This window comes from Humulus lupulus, chromosome 2, assembly GCF_963169125.1.
Source record: "Humulus lupulus chromosome 2, drHumLupu1.1, whole genome shotgun sequence".
Classification (NCBI taxonomy): domain Eukaryota; kingdom Viridiplantae; phylum Streptophyta; class Magnoliopsida; order Rosales; family Cannabaceae; genus Humulus; species Humulus lupulus.
The window spans coordinates 7,663,943-7,682,000 of record NC_084794.1 but is presented as its reverse complement, the minus strand read 5'-3'; the positions used below and the strand labels follow the sequence as shown (position 1 = coordinate 7,682,000).

General features: G+C 35.2%; 1 protein-coding gene across 1 annotated transcript; it reads right to left on the bottom strand.

The window, feature by feature from the left end:
- Window positions 1-38: 38 nt before the first annotated feature.
- Window positions 39-5,124, bottom strand: LOC133813875 (uncharacterized). The gene is made up of 4 exons (XM_062246910.1): window positions 5,070-5,124; window positions 679-2,507; window positions 225-598; window positions 39-90 (listed from the first exon to the last, which is right to left on the bottom strand). The coding sequence occupies exons 1-4, from the start codon at window positions 5,122-5,124 to the stop codon at window positions 39-41; spliced, it is 2,310 nt and encodes a 769-aa protein (XP_062102894.1).
- Between the last annotated feature and the right edge of the window lie 12,934 nt (window positions 5,125-18,058).

Here is an 18,058-nt window from a genome sequence, read left to right as displayed (position 1 = left end):
CCTAAGTTTTTATAATATTCCATATATTCAATAAAATTTCATAATTCTTTATCACAAGTAATAGTGATAAGTAATGTTCCAATCACCGTACTGAAACATACAAAGTTTCAAAATTCAAATAAAAAGTATTTTCAATCTATAAGCTTTGAGTGCTTTTTTGTTTTTTTGTTCTCAATAGAGGCTGGTTTGTGCAGGTTTTTCGGTTGTGCCCAAGCTCTCCACACCTTCCACATTTAAGCTGATAAGACCCTTCTCTTGCTGAGACAAACCTTTTTTTCCTTGGCCTTCCACTTTTTCTGTTTCCCTTTGGAGGTAGTACTTCTATTTCCTCAACATCAGGCGGAACTCTCCATGTTTTTGGATCTCCCAATGGATGTATTGATGCATTATAGGTGTTCAACATGGCTTGTTTTGTGAAATAATATGAGCAATATTTTTTATACTGAAGGTTCATCTTTCTAATGACTGCCATGGCATGTTCACAAGGTAATTCATCCAAATCAAACTTGTTACAAGAGCAAGATTTCTTTGCAATGTCAACAATGTTTGTTGTTAAACCATTGTGTACACTGTAAATGAGTGTGCTAGCTGGTTCTACCTGCAATGAAATTATAATAATGAACAAGGAAGTATATTAATACAGAGGTATTTATAAATAAAGGAAATAGTTGTACTTACAGTCATTCTTAATGACTTGACAAAGTTCTTTCTTAAGTATTCCTCTTGTTTCTTTGGCAATTCTGTAAATGTTGCTTCTGCTTCTTTTTTGTTGTTGTAGCTCCATTTTTTAATCAGGTTTCTAAGGCACTCGAGTAATGTTGTTACTGGAAGCTCTCTCATTTCTTTTAGTGCTGCATTAATGGATTCAGCTATGTTTGAAGTCATAGCTGCATATCTACGACTTTTGGAGTGGATTCTTGCCCACTTTTCATATTTAACCTCATTGGCCAGAAAAGGACGGATTCCTTCATGTAAACTGTCCAAGTCCTTCATGTATTTTTCAAAATCTTCCATGTTATAAGCTTTTGCAGCAGCATGAAATGCAATACTGGTTGCCTCTGCGTCTGTTTTAAACTTGGTCTTTATGTTGCAGAAAAGATGGTAGGAGCACACTCCATGAGTTACATTTGGAAAGACATTTTTTATAGCATTCTCTATGCTTTCGTGTCTATCTGAAACTATACACAACTCTTCTCTTTCTCCATAACATTCTTTTATTTTTCTGAAGAACCACTCCCATGAATCATTGTTTTCCGAATCTGTTATAGCAAAAGCCAATGGGAAGATGTGTCTATTTGCATCTTGTGTTGAAGCTGTGAGAAGTGTACCGCCAAATGCAGCTTTTAGGAATGTTCCATCAACAACAATTACTGGAATGCAATGTTTCCAACCTAGAATTGATTGTCCCATAACCATATAAAGATATTTAAATCTGTTTAGACTATCAATTTGCAAATCTGTTACAGTACCTGGATTTTTGTGCTTCAAAATGTGCAGATATCGTGGAATGTCTCGGTAGGAATCTTGACTTGAACCATGTACATAATTAACTGCTTTTTCCTTAGATCGCCATGCTTTTTGGTAACTCATGGAAACTCCATATCTGTCCAACATGTCTTTAGCTATATCTTTAGGTCTATAATTTGTTTTTGGATCTGTGAACTTGGTCTTCACAACATTCCCAACCATACTACTTGAAGCCTGTCGGTGATCTCTAAGAATAATGTCCAAGGAACATGTGTGGGCACGATTGAACTTCCTAAGTTGGAACATATCTGTCTTTCCATATCTTGCAGCACAAAATGACCACGTACATTCTGAATCAAGGCACTTCAACTGATATTCTTTTTTGCAAGATTTGTGGACCTTGAACTGAAAATTGTTTTTTATGGCATAGAGACCAATTGTTGTTGTAAGAACCTCTTTGTTTTTGTATACCTGTTTTTCTCTTATTCCATCAGAAATTGCATGAGTTATAATTGTAGTTTCTGTTCCGATATGTTTAGGAATTGATTCATGTCGTTCCTTCTCCAAAATCAAATCTGTAATTTGATCTGCCAACTGAATAAAATTTGGTAGTCCTTGAGGTTCATCTATAGAGAATGTCGATGTGTCCGAAATATCATTCTCTATATTATTACTACTTGAAGCAACAGTAGAACTCATCTTTTGAAGTGCTCCACAGGTAATTGTTTGGTTGTTCTCTGTTACAGAAACTATCAAAGGGTATTTTGTGAGTGTTTTGTCATTTCTTTTGCACTCCAAGTAGAATTGTATAGAGCTATCACTTTTGATCTTCAATGGAGGCAATGTTTCTGCAATCTGGTACTCAATTGTTGCATTTTCTGTTGACAGAATGGTAGACAACTCTGTAGACAAGATATTCATTAGTGTTGTAAATGAGCAATCTAATGGTATTAACACTCCCAGCATTTTGAAATCCTCATACACATTATTTTCATTCCAATGACCATCATAATATACCAAAGATGTTATTGGATTCATGGCTGCAGATGAATAAAAAGAAAAATTAGATTGATATGTAGAAATTTTATATTTTCATTATAAAACAAAATAGGATATAAACTACCTTATGGGTTAAAAACTACCCAATCCAGCACAAGCTATTCAATAACACATCCCCCAACAAAATGAGAATTTAGCATATAAACTCGTCCCTTTATTGGTTTTTAAATGACCAAATTCTGCACAAGGAAGAGCAAATAACTTAAAGATGAGACAATCTAAGAAACATCTTTATAATATTGTAACAGTTTCTTTTTTTTATAAAAGGTTTTCAGGATTTTCAAATGTTTCTATGGTAAATTTTGTTTATGATTCTGTGGAGATATGTGTTAAAATATATGTTTTTGCTATAATTATCTTAATGATTTCCGAAAGCTATAAATTATGTTCCAAGAACAAAATAGAAGACCCATCGATTCAAGGAAACTTACCACAAAACAGATATCGTGTAATTTGTTTTGTAGACCCATCGATTCAAAAAATTTGCAGTAGATTGCAGAAGAAAATTTCTCATTTTTTCCCTGTTTTCTCGGTTTTGTAAGCTGAAATCCATGGAAATGTTGAGTACAGCATGTTACAAAAACTTTGGCCGAGTTGTGATGGTTGGGTTGGGTCTTCGGTATATAATGGTGGGAAATGTTGGGTCTTCCGTATTGGGTTGGGTCTTCCGTGAATTGTGGGCTTCACTTTTACCGTAATATTGTAAGAAGTATGTATTACCGTATTTTTCGAATTCTTTTGGTGAAATGCCGTATATATAAAATTTTCCCTAAAAAATAAGGGATTTTCTCGTAAATATGAATTTTTAGCCATTATTGTGCAAAAATATAGGAATTATACTTTCCCTAATCTGTATAAAAAATGTAATCAACAAAAAGTTAATTTATGGGAAAACTAACTACATATGGTAATTAAAATTTAAGCAAAGACAAATCAGCCCAAGGAGGGGGTAGAATCGTAATAAATAACACAACACTCATCAAAATCAATCAAACCCATTATCGTGACATTGCCTTTCCTCTGTCGTAACTCTATCCAATTTCTTTTTCCATCTCCGGCTTCCTTCTCCAGCGATACCTTCCTTCTCCAACGAAAACTTCTATCTCCAACGACCACCTCAACATTTGATCAACAATAGTTATTTTCGAACTCATCTCAAGCAAAAACACTTCAAGAAAATATGGTCACTTTTGCAAGAAAATTGGTGATCATCTTTTGCGGAAATCAATTCAAATTCAAGAAATCTTCCAATCAGTTCTGCTGCAATCTTTGGCATTTCCAACAACTTGCATCTTTGGTATACAATCAAGAAACAAGGTATGCAAAAATCATCACCTCTCTCAATTCTATTATATTGTCGTTTGCTTCTATTTCAGAATATTAATTTCCTAAACCTACTGATAAATGTACAAAAAATAAGAACTATAAAAAATTTAGATTCTAATTTGTCTTTTCAATAAAAAATCATTTGATATTTGTGTGAATTTTAACTGCCAAAACATTCAGTAACAACAAGGTAACCAGTTACCTTGAAAATCAGTCAATATGTTCAATTAAGTGTTTCAGTAGGGTACGTGATTACAAATTAAGGTAACCAGCTACCTTAATATATTAAATTCTATTCTATTGTCATCTTCTTCTATTTCATAACTATTAATTTCCTAAATGTTCTACATAAATCTAACTTGTCTTTTCAATAAAAAAATAATTTGATATTGGTGTGAATTTTAACTGCAAAAACATTCAGTAACAACAAGGTAATCAGTTACCTTGAAAAACAATCAATACTTTCAATTAAGTGTTTCAGTAGTTTATGTGATTACAGATTAAGGTAACCAGCTACCTTAATATACTCTATTGTAATCTTCTTCTATTTCAAAACTATTAGTTTCCTAAATGTTCTACATAAATCTATTTTGTTTGCATAAAAATTCGAAATTATTTTTTAACTATTATCTTGAATATAATGATAATAGTGATGATCTCTGCTTTCTAAAAACACAAACAATTTATAAACTAAATTTTTTTTTAAAATTATTTAATCCTATTGATATATGTACATTGATTTATCAAAAATAGACAAAAAACAAGAACTATGAAAATTTTAGATTCTAACTTGTCTTTTCAATAAAAAAATTCATTTGATATTGGTGTGAATTTTAACTGCAAAAAAATTCAGTAACAATAAGGTAACCAGTTACCTTGAAAAACAGTCAATATTTTCAATTAAGTATTTTAGTAGGGTATGTGATTACAGACTGAGGTAACCAGTTACTGTTGAAGAAAATCAAACTATTTTAGGAAGTTTTCTAATTTTAGAATGATTGTTTAAAGCTGTAAAATAACTGATTTGTTTGCTGATTTTATTTATTTTAGGAAAGTTGTTAAATATGGTGATTTGACATTAAAGTAGAATATTATTGTATTGTTTTAGGTATATATTGTATCATTCACGATAAAATAATATATCAGAAAATATTCCTATTTCTGACTTAATATCAGAGCCGGCCCTAATCTCTTTCTCTCATCACGATGCCAGATACCTCCCATGAGTCCACTACTATCCCACCAACCAAACTTATCAACCTTAACACCCATAAATCATCTAAACATGTTTCTGAATCCCATTCTGTTCAGATTACCACCATTCGTCTTAATGGTGATAATTTTTTGTGCTGGTCTCAATCGATTCAAATGTACATGCGAGGACGTGGGAAGATGGGCTATTTGACGGGTGATAAGAAGGCACTTAAGGAGGATGACTCGGCTTATGCTACATGGGATGCAGAAAATTCCATGGTTATGACTTGGCTGGTTAATTCTATGGAGGAGGAGATTAGTTCAAACTATATGTGTTATCCTACTGCTACGGAATTATGGGATAATGTTCATCAGATGTATTCTGATTTGGAGAATCAATCTCAAATTTTTGAGTTGAATCTCAAACTTGGTGACATAAAACAAGGTGAGGACAATGTTACCAAATACTTTATTGTAATGCCCCGGATTCCCTATTATGGTTAATGGCTGGATTAGTAGGCCAGGAGGGCCATAACTGTTTAATTACGCCATTAAATGTGTTTATGCATGTTTATGAGAATTATATTATAATATGATGTTAAATACAAGCATGTGAGTCCACATTTGTTTACAGGGGTGTTTTGGTAATTTGGCCCGTTGGGGGGTATAATTGAATATTTGTTTGCGTGTTAATGATATATTGTGAGACCACATTATAATGTGGATTGGTTCGAGTATTTCGACATGAGACGATCTTTAAACATGATTTATCGGTTTGGTCATAACAGGTTTGAGCTCGGGGCTCGGGGTGAGTCTCGGGGTGATATTGATGGTTATGGCGTTACCAGGGATTATAGGGTAACGGGATATGAATTATTGGTGTTTGAGGATATTGAGATTAGCGGGAATTGGGAAGCGTTAATTATGATTAACGGGTTAAGCGAAAAGTACCAAGTTTACCCCTAGAGTAGCTTGAAAGGCTTTAGATGACATAAGGGTAATTTGGTCATTTTAGGGGTGGATATATGAGACTTAAGTGGCTATAGAAGGTGGTGGAATAAACAGAACAAAAACAGGGGTTTGCTTCTTCCTTTCCCGTACATCAACTTCTTCACTTCTCCTTTGAGGGTTTTGAGTTCTTGGTGGAGATTCAAGCTAGGGAAACCTAAGGGCTGGATTGGAGACTTGGTTTAGCTTGTAAGGGAGGTCCAAAAACGGTTCCAAGGTGAGTTTTAGCCACTGGTTTTTATACATGCTCTGTTTTGATTGTTAGTTTCAGCCTTAGAGTTTTGATGTGGGAAGTGAGAATCAAAGGGGATTTTAGTGTTAGTTTGATTGGGGTTTGATGAGAGTGAGCTAAGGGTGTTGTTTGGGGGTTTAATTATATGTTTGGAGGAGGTTTTATGAAGGTTTGAAGGACTGGTTTGAGTGGAAATCGCACAGGGGAAAAACTGGTTCGTGCGTGGGCATGCTGCTGTTCTGGGCTGGGCGTCGCGGCGCAGCAGGGGTGCGCCGCGGCCCTTGGCGTTTGGCAGGCAGGGAGCCCTCTCTGTTTGAGGGCGCGCCGCGGCGCAGCAGTGGAGGGTCGCGGCCCTTAAGGCCAATTTTGTTAAAATATGGTTTTTAACTTGGGGATTCAAACCATAGGCCTCGGGGTTGGACCTAGCACCCGGTTGGGTAGTTTTTGATGTCTCGGGGGCTGGGATTTGGTTTGGGAACCCTCAGTTATCATTTTTATTGATGAATCCTATATTTTGGTTATGACCAGGTGACCGTCGAGGAATTTAAAGGTTGATCGTTCTCAGGGGTCGTTCATATTATAATTCTCACTCGAACCAGAGGTAAGAAAACGGTGTATGAATACAGTTGCACCCTGTATAGGTATATGACATGCATGGTTTGATATTGGAGCATGTTGGTTGGTATATGTGGACGTGGATTGCATATTAAATGCTAATGTACGCTGATTACCTGTTTAAGACACTGACTAGTCAGGGACCGACTCTAAAGTCAAGAATCACACATTGAATGGCTTTATGGCATTAATGCTAGACCGACCTTAGGGTCGAAGAACATATAAGCGCTTGCCTGGTCTACGACCAGATGAATACAGCCAAGGTATATGACCCCGGTGACCGTTTGTCACATGGCTAAGGGACGTTGTCCATAGCTTCGACTTTAGAGTCGTGAGGAAGGTTATGTTGGTGACTAATCACCATACACCTGTCCTGACTAAGCTTATGAAAGAATCACTTATCAGTTAAGCCCTGGTGACCCTATCGTCACATGGCTAGAGGGAGCGATGCTCATTATTGTGACTTTTGGCTATTGTCACCTATTTGTTGGACTGTTAGTCCTGTATGGCTATTATGATCGTTGTTGACATTATATCATGCTTTATGGTGTTTTCTTGCTGGGCCTTGGCTCATGGGTGCTATGTGGTGCAGGTAAAGGGAAGGAAAAGCTTGGCCAACCTTGAGTGGAGAGCTTGGCGAGGTGATGTACATACAGGGCCGCTTGACTGCCACGGTCAAGGAGTTCTCAGAGGGACTAGGGGTTTACCCTATTTTTGCCGCTTAGGCCGGCGGGGATTGTAAATTTGAAACTGTAGCGACTTTTTTGTATTATGGACATCTTGTAAACATTTTAAAAGGCTCATGAGCAGTTTATTTACTTAATGAAATGTACCATTTCCTTTTTATTGGTTTTTCACCTTAACCTGTTAATAGTACCTAGATCACGTTTTTAACCAAAGGACTCGGGTAGCGAGTCAAATTTTCGGTTCACTGTTCACCGTAACTGTTCTGGGGTAACCAGGGCGTTACATTTATAGTGTTGCAAAGGATTTGGCAAGATCTTGCTCTTTTTGACACATATGAATTGGAATTTGTTAATGATGGTAAACATCATAAAAAGACAGTCGAGGACAATCAGATTTACAAGTTTTTGGCTGGTCTTAATGTTGAGTTTGATGAGGTGAGGGGGGGAATCATTAGCCGCCCACCTTTGCCTTCTATTGCTGAAGTCTTCTTGGAGGTTAGAAGATAAGAAAGTCGAATGAATGTCATGTTGGGAAAGAAGGTTGTTGGAGCAGCTGTTGAAGGATCAACTTTAGCTACTACTAATGGAGGGGGCTATAGCAGATCCACCTGGAATAAATCTGATGAAAAGCCACGGGTCTGGTGTGATTTTTGCAACAAGCCTCGTCACACTCGTGAGACATGCTGGCGCATTCATGGGAAACCAACAAACTGGAAACCACGAGAGAAATATGGGTGTAATGCTGCTACCAATGAGGCTGAAGCTCTTCCCTTTACAAAAAAGCAGATGGTTCATCTTCATGAGCTGCTGAAATCCAATCCGCCATCATATGGTATTTCTGTTGCATCTGTGACACAAACAAGTATTGAAAAATATGCTCTCCATTCCTTTTTAAATTATACTCAATGGATAATTGATTCTGGAGCTTCTGACCATATGACAAATTCTTCTAAACTGTTTGAATCTTATATCCCATGTTCAAGTAATAAAAAGGTTAGGATAGCCAATGGAACTCTCGCACCTATTGCGGGAAAAGGCCTTGTTAAAATATCTGAGGGAATAGATCTTAAATCTGTTCTCCATGTTCCACAACTTCATTGTAATCTTTTATCTGTTAGTCAACTATCTAGAGATTCCAATTGTTGTGTTGTTTTCTATGAATCTCATTGTATTTTTCAAGACCAACGCTCGGGGAAGACGATTGGCAGTGCTAGGATGATTAATGGTCTCTACTATTTTGAGGATACTATATCTATTAATAAAATTGCTCAAGGACTTAGTAGAATCAGTTCTTTTTCTATTTTTGATCAAATAATGATATGACATTATAAGTTGGGCCATCCTAGTTTTTCCTATTTGAAAAATTTGTTCCCTGGTTTATTTAAAAAATTAAATCATTTATATTTTCAATGTGAAAGTTGTGTATTGGCCAAGAGCCATAAAAACACTTATGTTAAAAAATCTTATTGTCCTTCTCAACCTTTTTACCTTTTTCACAGCGATGTTTGGGGACCCTCCAAGGTCACTACATTTTCAGGTAAGAAATGGTCTGTTACTTTTATCGATGACCATACTCGTCTTTGTTGGGTCTATTTAATGAAAGAAAAATCTGATGTGGCTCAAATTTTTAAAGATTTTTACTGTATGATTGAAATACAATTTCAGAGTAAAATCAATATTTTGAGATCTGACAATGAAACAGAATATTTTAATAATACATTAGGCAGTTTTTTAAAGGAAAAAGGAATTATTTAGCAATATTCTTGTCCTGATAAACCTAAACAAAATGGCTTAGCTGAACGAAAAAATAGACACCTATTAGAAGTGGCTAGAGCTATGATGTTTTACATGAATATTCCAAAATACTTATGGGGAGATGTTGTTCTTACCGCTTCTTATTTAATTAATAGGATGCCTACTAGAGTCTTATAATATACTACTCCTCTTGATTGCTTGAAAAAATTATTTCCAAGGTGTAGAATTAATTAAGATATTCCTTTGAAAATATTTGGTTGTACTGCCTATGTTCACACTCCAAAAAGGTCTGGGTCCAAATTAGAACCAAGAGCTGAAAAATGTATTTTTATTGGATATTTACCTAATAAAAAAGGTTACAAGTGCTTTAATCCTGTTACCAAACGATTTCATATGACTATGAATGTTACTTTTTTGGAACAAACCCCTTTTTTTACCAAAAATTTTATTTAAGGGGAGACTTTAGTGGAATCAAATTTTTGGGAAATTGATCCACTCCCCAATATCATTCTAGAAACAGCTCAAGCTCAACCTACTGAATGTCAATCTAAAATTGGTTTTTCAGAAAAAGAAATACTACGATTTATTAAAAATCGTGAAAATCTCGAGCCTTTGGTTTATTCTAGGAGAAATGTACCTGAAAGAAATAAAGACCAGGTAATCATCTCAACACATGGTCAAACGGAAGCCCTAAGCGACAGTCTTCCAAATATTTCAGGTAATTCTTCTCCTACTTCTACTTCTACTTCTCTTACTGAACCTGAATCTAGTCTAGGAGTAATTCCAGAAAATACCAATTTAGATCTTCCTATTTCCTTAAGGAAAGGAACCCGTACTTGCACTAAGTATCCTATTGCTAAATATATTTCTTACAATCATTTGTCAAAAAACCATAGAGCATTTATTGCGAATATTTCAGAACTTGTTGTGCCTAGAAATATACAGGAAGCATTGGATGATCCAAATTGGAATTTGGCAGTTATGGAGGAAATGAATGCCTTGATTAAAAATGGTACTTGAGAGATTGTAAGAGTACCGAAGGGGACAAAGATTGTTGGGTGCAAATGGGTTCTTATAATAAAAACCAAAGCTGATGGGAGTGTTGAAAGGTATAAGGCTAGGTTTGTCGCAAAAGGGTTTACTCAAACCTATGGAATTGATTATTGATAACTCTACAAAATAGAGTTATTTTACCACTTTTTATGTGCTAATTGTTGCTTAATTCTTGAGTTTTTAATTGATTTATTAAGTTTTTAAGTAATTTTGAATTTATTAGGTTTATTTTAATTTTATATATTTTTGTGTGTTTTTATAGTTATTTTGTTGTAAAATATTGTAGTTAATTATTTGAATTATTGTGGTTTAGTTTGAGGTAAAAATGTTGTATTATTAAAATTAAATGTTAAATATAAATTAAGTTATAATTAATATTTTCAAAGAATTAAATTGATTTATTTTATAGTTGAAAATATTTTATTATGATATATTTTATGCTTATTTTGTAGGGAATTTATGGTATTTTTGGGCTTTGAAAAGAGAAGAAAAGAAAAGATATAAAGCTGAAAAAGAGAAGAAAAATTGGCATTTTTGTAACCCATTTGGCCCACTACCGAAACCCATGTCAGGCCCAATCCGCCTGGCCCATTCCTTCCCAGCCGTTGGGCCTGCATCCAAAGCCCAGGCCCATGCTCAATCCACCCATCAGAAGCTCACCAAGGCCACCAATTCACCTCATCAACAAAGCCTTCATTCCATCTCCATTCAATCAACGCCTGCCAGCCAAAAGTCACCATTCAGCCTTCACACCTTGCTTCTCCATACCCACGTGAAGCCCACCAGCTCCCACCTGTCACAAATCAAGCAGCCCCATGCATGCCATTTTGTATCTTGAGCCCATAAATTGTCCAAAAGCACATTTGTCCCCTATGACAAAAATACCACTTTTTACCACATTTTCTACACATTTTACCCCAAAACATAATTATTATACCCTATAATTTATCCATATTTACCATATTATAATTAATTTAATTAATCTAATCAATTTAATTAATTTAAATTGATTATTTTAATAACCTCATTTGTGGCTATAAATAGGGAGTTTTGAAGACCATTTAGGGTGTCCATTTTTGAGGGGAGGTTACTATACCAAATTCTACACATTTCAAAACCTCTCTATTCTCTTCTTCTTCTTATTCTTTTTGGTTATTTTCTATGTATTTTTAAAGGAAATTTTGGGGGTTTCTCCTCCAAATTTTCTTATTTATGTTTGTAATTTTTAGTTTGTATTTGCTATTCTAGTTATGTGTTTCTAATCTTTTTAAGATTATTAAGGTGATGATGAAACATTATGTAACTAGATAGTATTTATTTTGTATGTTGATTTCTCATTTTGTGCAATAAAGTTTATGGAATTTTCTTCTTCAAATATCTTCTTTCATCTTAAATATCATGTATTTTGGATTGTTAGCACATATTTAAACTTTGTTCTTCATTAGTGCAAATACATAATATTCTTTGTGTAAGATGTGTCATTAAATTGTACACATCCATGCTTAGAACAAAAATATTATGTTTTGCCTTATAAATAATGTTCATTGATTTATTTGTTATTTCATTAGATTGATTTACACTAAATGCTTTGAAATTATAACTTTGAAAAGTGAAGAAAAAGTCTATCTTTTTAGAAATAATTTGTGCTTAAAATTATAAATTTATTTAGAAAATGATAGTTTGATTTATTTTAACTATCACTAAAACTTGGGAATCAATGTACTTATAAATATTATTGAACTTATATTTTGTGGATTCTAATCCTTAATAATCTTATTTTACCATCTTCATTTCTATTATTAATTTATGTTATATATATTGTCTTTAATTTCTTTATTAGTATCTTATATTTTATTTTTATTATACAAAACTCATCAATCTTTGGAACTAGGTTAGAATTTATTAATTTTGGTTTAAAATAGTTTCTCTTTTGCGATTTTAGTCAACTCCTTTGGGTTCGATCTCGTGCTTACACGAACACTATATTCCATATACGATTCGTGCGCTTGCGAGTTATAAATATTTGAAACATACCCGTTTTGGGTCCATCAATTATCTAGAAACTTTTGCTCCAGTTGCAAAAATAAATTCCATTCGGCTTTTACTTTCTCTTGTTTTTAATTCTAGTTGGCCTTTATACCAATTAGATGTTAAAAATACTTTTCTTAATAGGGATCTAGAAGAAGAAGTGTTTATGAGTCCTCCACCTGGTTTTGAAAAGGGTGTTGGATTTGGGAGAGTTTGCAAACTTAAAAAATCCTTGTATGGGATTAAGCGGTCTCCTAGAGCTTGGTTTGAGCGCTTTGGTAGAGTGTTGAGGCGCCATGGATATACTCAGAGTCAAGCAGATCACACCATGTTCTATAAACATTCAAAGGAAGGAAAGGTAGCTATCTTAATAGTGTATGTGGATGATATTGTTTTAACTGGAGATGATCATGATGAACTTGATGAGTTGAAAAAGAGACTTGCTCAAGAGTTTGAGATCAAAGATTTGGGTACTTTAAAATACTTTCTTGGAATGGAATTTGCTAGGTCCAAGGAAGGAATCTTTGTTAATCAACGTAATTATGTTCTTGATCTGGTTAAAGAGACTGGTATGCTAGAGTGTAAACCTGTTGAAACACCTACTGAACCAAATGTCAAATTGCAACCCACACAAGCTGAGAATGTGAAGGATCGGGAACGTTATCAACGTTTAGTAGGGAGACTGATTTATCTATCACACACACGGCCAGATATAACATTCTCAGTGAGTATGGTGAGTCAATTCATGCATGCACCTGGACCTAAACACTTCGAAGCAATCTACAAAATCTTAAGGTATCTAAAAGGAACACCTGGAAAAGGACTCATGTTTAAGTCAATAGGCCATTTGCAAATTGAAGCCTATACAGATGCAGATTGGGTTAGGAGTATAGTTGATAGAAGATTTACCTCAGGTTATTGTTCATTCGTTGGAGGTAACTTAGTCACATGGCGGAGTAAAAAACAGAATGTGGTTGCCAGAAGTAGTGCTGAGGCTGAGTTTAGAGTTGTTGCTCATGGTATGTGTGAGATATTATGGATAAGAATGTTACTTGAAGAGTTGAAGGTATCTTAAGCATCCCCTATGAAACTTTACTTTGATAACAAGGCTGCTATCTCGATTGCACATAATCCAGTTCTGCATGACCGTACAAAGCATGTAGAAGTGGATAAACATTTCATCAAAGAAAAGATAGAGGAAGGCCTGATTTGCATGATTTATGTTCCAACCGAAGAGCAAGTAGCAGACATTCTTACAAAGGGATTATTCAAAAAGCAGTTTGATTTTTTGAGTAGCAAGCTGGCTATGGAAGACATCTTTACACCAGCTTGAGGGGGAGTGTTGGAGAAAATCAACCTATTTTAGGAAGTTTTCTAATTTTAGAATGATTGTTTAAAGCTGTAAAATAGCTGATTTGTTTGCTGATTTTATTTATTTTAGGAAAGTTGTTAAATAGGGTGATTTGACATTAAAGTAGAATATTATTGTATTGTCTTAGGGCAACCTCTTATATGTGTATATATTGTATCATTCAAGATAAAATAATATATAGAAAATTTCCCTATTTTTGACTGTTACCTTCCCCAGTTACAACCAACTAACTCTTGAAAAATTTGCCAAATTTTGTAGGTATGGACAGTACTACTTTTTTGGTTCAATTTGGAGGCAAGTGGATTGAAAAAAATGAGTACGAAGGGAACACAATGACTGAGATATTGATTTCACCAAATTGTTCACTTGACAACTTGGTGAATTTGATAAAAGATGAGATAAAGGAAACAAGATCAACTATTGAAGTTTATTATCAAGTAGCCAAAGGAACACCACCAATGAAGGTTGAAACACACAATTAAGTGTTGTTCTACATGGAAATAAAGAAAAAAATTGATGCAAAAATAACAAACTTACCATTGTGTGTCACTATAGTTCAAGAATTAAGCAATGAAAATAACCTTATTCTACTAACAAATCAGAAAGTTACAGCAGAAGAAATGGAGGTGGAGGCATTATTAATGCAAGCAAACAATGCTTCCATCAATGAAAATATGTTAACTTGATTGTAACGCCCTGGGTAGCCAAGACCGTTTACACTGTGTGTTTATAAAGTACCAGACTTGCTAACCAAGTCATTTAAATAAAATCGTGCTACTGAAACTGTAAAGGAACTAGGGTTAAAAGCGTTTTGGTCTCAAAAGTTACGTTATCATTAAGAAACATTGTTTATTTACACGGGATCCCAAAAATATCAGTTTAACGACCATTTACAAAAGTTACAAGGTTCAAATACATTAACCAGCCATACTAAGGCAAAACGAGCAGTTAGGTAATCCCTGTCCCGTCACACTCCTCGACCATGGTTATCGAACAGCTGGCTATGTACATTTCACCTCGGAGCTCTCCACCTCAGGCTTGGTCCAGCTTGCCCTTGCCTTTACCTGCACCACGTAGCACCCGTGAGCCAAGGCCCAGCAAGAAAACACAACAACAATAGAGCATGAACAATTAACAGACAAGTCAATAACTCATATTGCATCACATAGACTCAGATATATCATCAATCGGTATAATCAAGTATTCCACATACTAGGCATTTCAGTTCATAACACACAATTCACAAACAATAACCAGGGCTAGCGCCCTCAGGCTACTCCCTCTATTATCTCGTTGTTCCTGACACCCAGTGGCCAATTCGCGCCCCGTGCGCTAAAATCATGTACGGTACTCTTAGACCGCTTTTACATGTCCCATGGCGTAATACCAACATTGACACGATGTAACTTTCGGGAGCACTTAGTCCCATCACAATCATACAATCGGGTGCAGTTTTCTTACCTTTCAATTCACTGGTTTCCGATGCCACGAAGCCGCGAGCACGGTCCTCTACCCCGAGCCTCTCCAAAGTCCTAATCACAACACAAATGAAACATCCTTTGCCACTAATCAATCCAAAGCTACCTCCCGGAACCAATCCCACACTCTCGGATCCCCCAAATCCCTAAAACAATGCACCGAAGGCATCCCTCGAACCCCCGGAGCAAAGGCTCAAAATTGCAAAAATTCATGTCTTGAAATTGGCCTTGAGCCGCGGCGCAGCCCCATTGCGCCGCGGCGCCCAGCAAGTCAGAGACCTCATCACGCCCAGAAACAGCCTTGCACCGCGGCGCGCTATAACAGCGCCGCGACGCTCCTTCGCGAGCCCAAAATTCTGGGTTTTCTTTTGCGTTTTTCCCGAACCCAATTCACTCCAAATCACCCTAAACTCCTTCCTAAGTCCCAAAACCAACTCTAAATCCCTAATAGACCACAAAACAACCTAGAAACGTCATGCCCAAGCTCATTCACACAATTATTCCCAAAATTCACTCTTGAGTTCCATGCTTTAGTAACTCAAACCAGAAAGTTAAAAACAACTTGAACCCAAACCCAAACCTTACTCCAAATTCCCTAATCCATAACAGAAATAAGCTTCACATTTACACAGAATCCTTACCTTTAATGGAGAGTCCAACCTCTAGCTTCAAACCTACTTCCCCTTTGATTACCCAACTCTGAATTCATACAAAACCAGCCACCAACTTGTTTCAATTCATACTTATCAACCAAAAACCAGACTTGAAACTTAAATATATCATAGCTAAATCCTTACCTCTGAGTATTCTTGGCCTAAGCTTGATTGATAACTTCAAACCTCCCTTGATTCACCTTCCAAGAGCCAAATCCAGCTTCCCTCTTCTATCTTACTTTTGCTCTTTTTCTAGGTCTCCCAAAATTCAGCATAAAACCAATTTCTCAAAGTATTATACATACTTGTATTTTCCTTCAGCTCAAACTCACTTATACACTGCCAAAAGACCAATTTATCCCTCCATTAATATCCCTTTCTAACTAGACCTCAAGGGCTTACTTGCCCTTTTACTAGCTTTACAATTCTACCACCTCTCCAACAAAACTTGTTACCCTCTATGGTTACTAACAGTTACACAGGTTACCGAATCACCAGTTACCACTATCTAGCTTTCTAGGACCGTCTCGGCACGTGCATCACATTGAAATCACCGCACCCACGTGGTACAAATCACATATCATAATTATCACATAACATAATACACATAGTCATATAACATGCTTAAAATCATAATCATGCATCTTAATCATTAAAAATCACACATAATCTCCATTATGCCCTCCAGGCACATTAATCAAGGCCCTTAAGCCTTATTAGTAAATTTGGGTCGTTACATTGATATTTTAACAATCAGAAAAAACAAAAGACATAGCTTGATATTTTATAGCAAAACAACTATATCATAACTTTATTCATTAAAGGAGTGACTTTCATATTCATAAATTGTTATTGAGTATTATTTTAAGTTTGTTACAAATTCAAATACATTGAAAGATTACACAAACATATAAAATTCCTTTTAGAATAAATTGTTAATTTTTTTGTTGTCTGTTATATATTTATGCCACCAACACTTGAAAAACATATTTTTTAAATATTAAACACAATAGTCTGGGTAATTGGTTACATTTAATATATCCCAGTTGCTTTAAAAAGTGCAATATATATTATGTATAATTATTAAACATGAAATACATAAAAAAAATAAACAAGAAACTAGGCACTTTGCTCTAACAATTGCCACAAAAAAAAAAAAAAAATAGCAAAAACATCAAGCACCAAAGATAACCAATTACCCCTTGTATATAAGATGAAGACCAAACTAAGTGCCTGGTTACCATTAAAGTATCCCAGTTGCTTTAAAAAGTAGAATATTATAATATATAGTTATTAAACATGAAATGCAAAAAAAAAAAAAAAAACAAGAAATTGGGTACTTTTCTCTAACAATTGCCACACAAAAAAATAGCAAAAACATCAAGCATCAAAGGTAACTAGCTACCATTTTGTATATAAGATGAAGACCAAACAAAATACCTACTTACCATTAAAATATCTCTGAAAACTAATTAAATATATACAGATAAAGAACACAAAAAAGATAAAAAGATATATAAAATAATCTTAAGTAACCAAGGTCTTACAATAGTAACAATTTAACATATACAAGTATCCAACTCACTATTTGTCACATTTCCAAAAGTCAAATATTAATTCAAAAAGCTGATATAGTCTAAAGTATAGATAAAATAAAAAAAGTTTAATATCATTTCCTAAAGCTTCCTAAATAACCTATGCAACAGTCTTCCTCCTCTTCTGCCTCTTATCCAAAAGCTTTTCACTAAACTCATTGTTAGTCAAATATCCATCTTCTTGTTTCTTCTTTCCATGAAAATACAAGCTAACATCAATGTCTTGGCGAAGCAACTGAGTATCAAGTTATTTTGGCATCTCGCCATTCGCCATTTGCCATTCGCCACTCGAAACCTCCATTCTTTGAAGTTGTAGCACTCCGTACGGCGAAGTAAGTCGGCTCCCATCGACGACTATGAAGACCACAGCTCGCCTCTGTTCACCGACCTCTGTTCGCCTGCATTCAACTCCGATGGTCGCCCGCCTTCAAGCTTGTGGCCGGATTGCCCCAATGTTGCAGAAAACCCCAAATCACCACATATGGATTTGAAGCTTTTGTAAAATGTAAATGAAAACAAGAACTGAAAGAGTCGGTT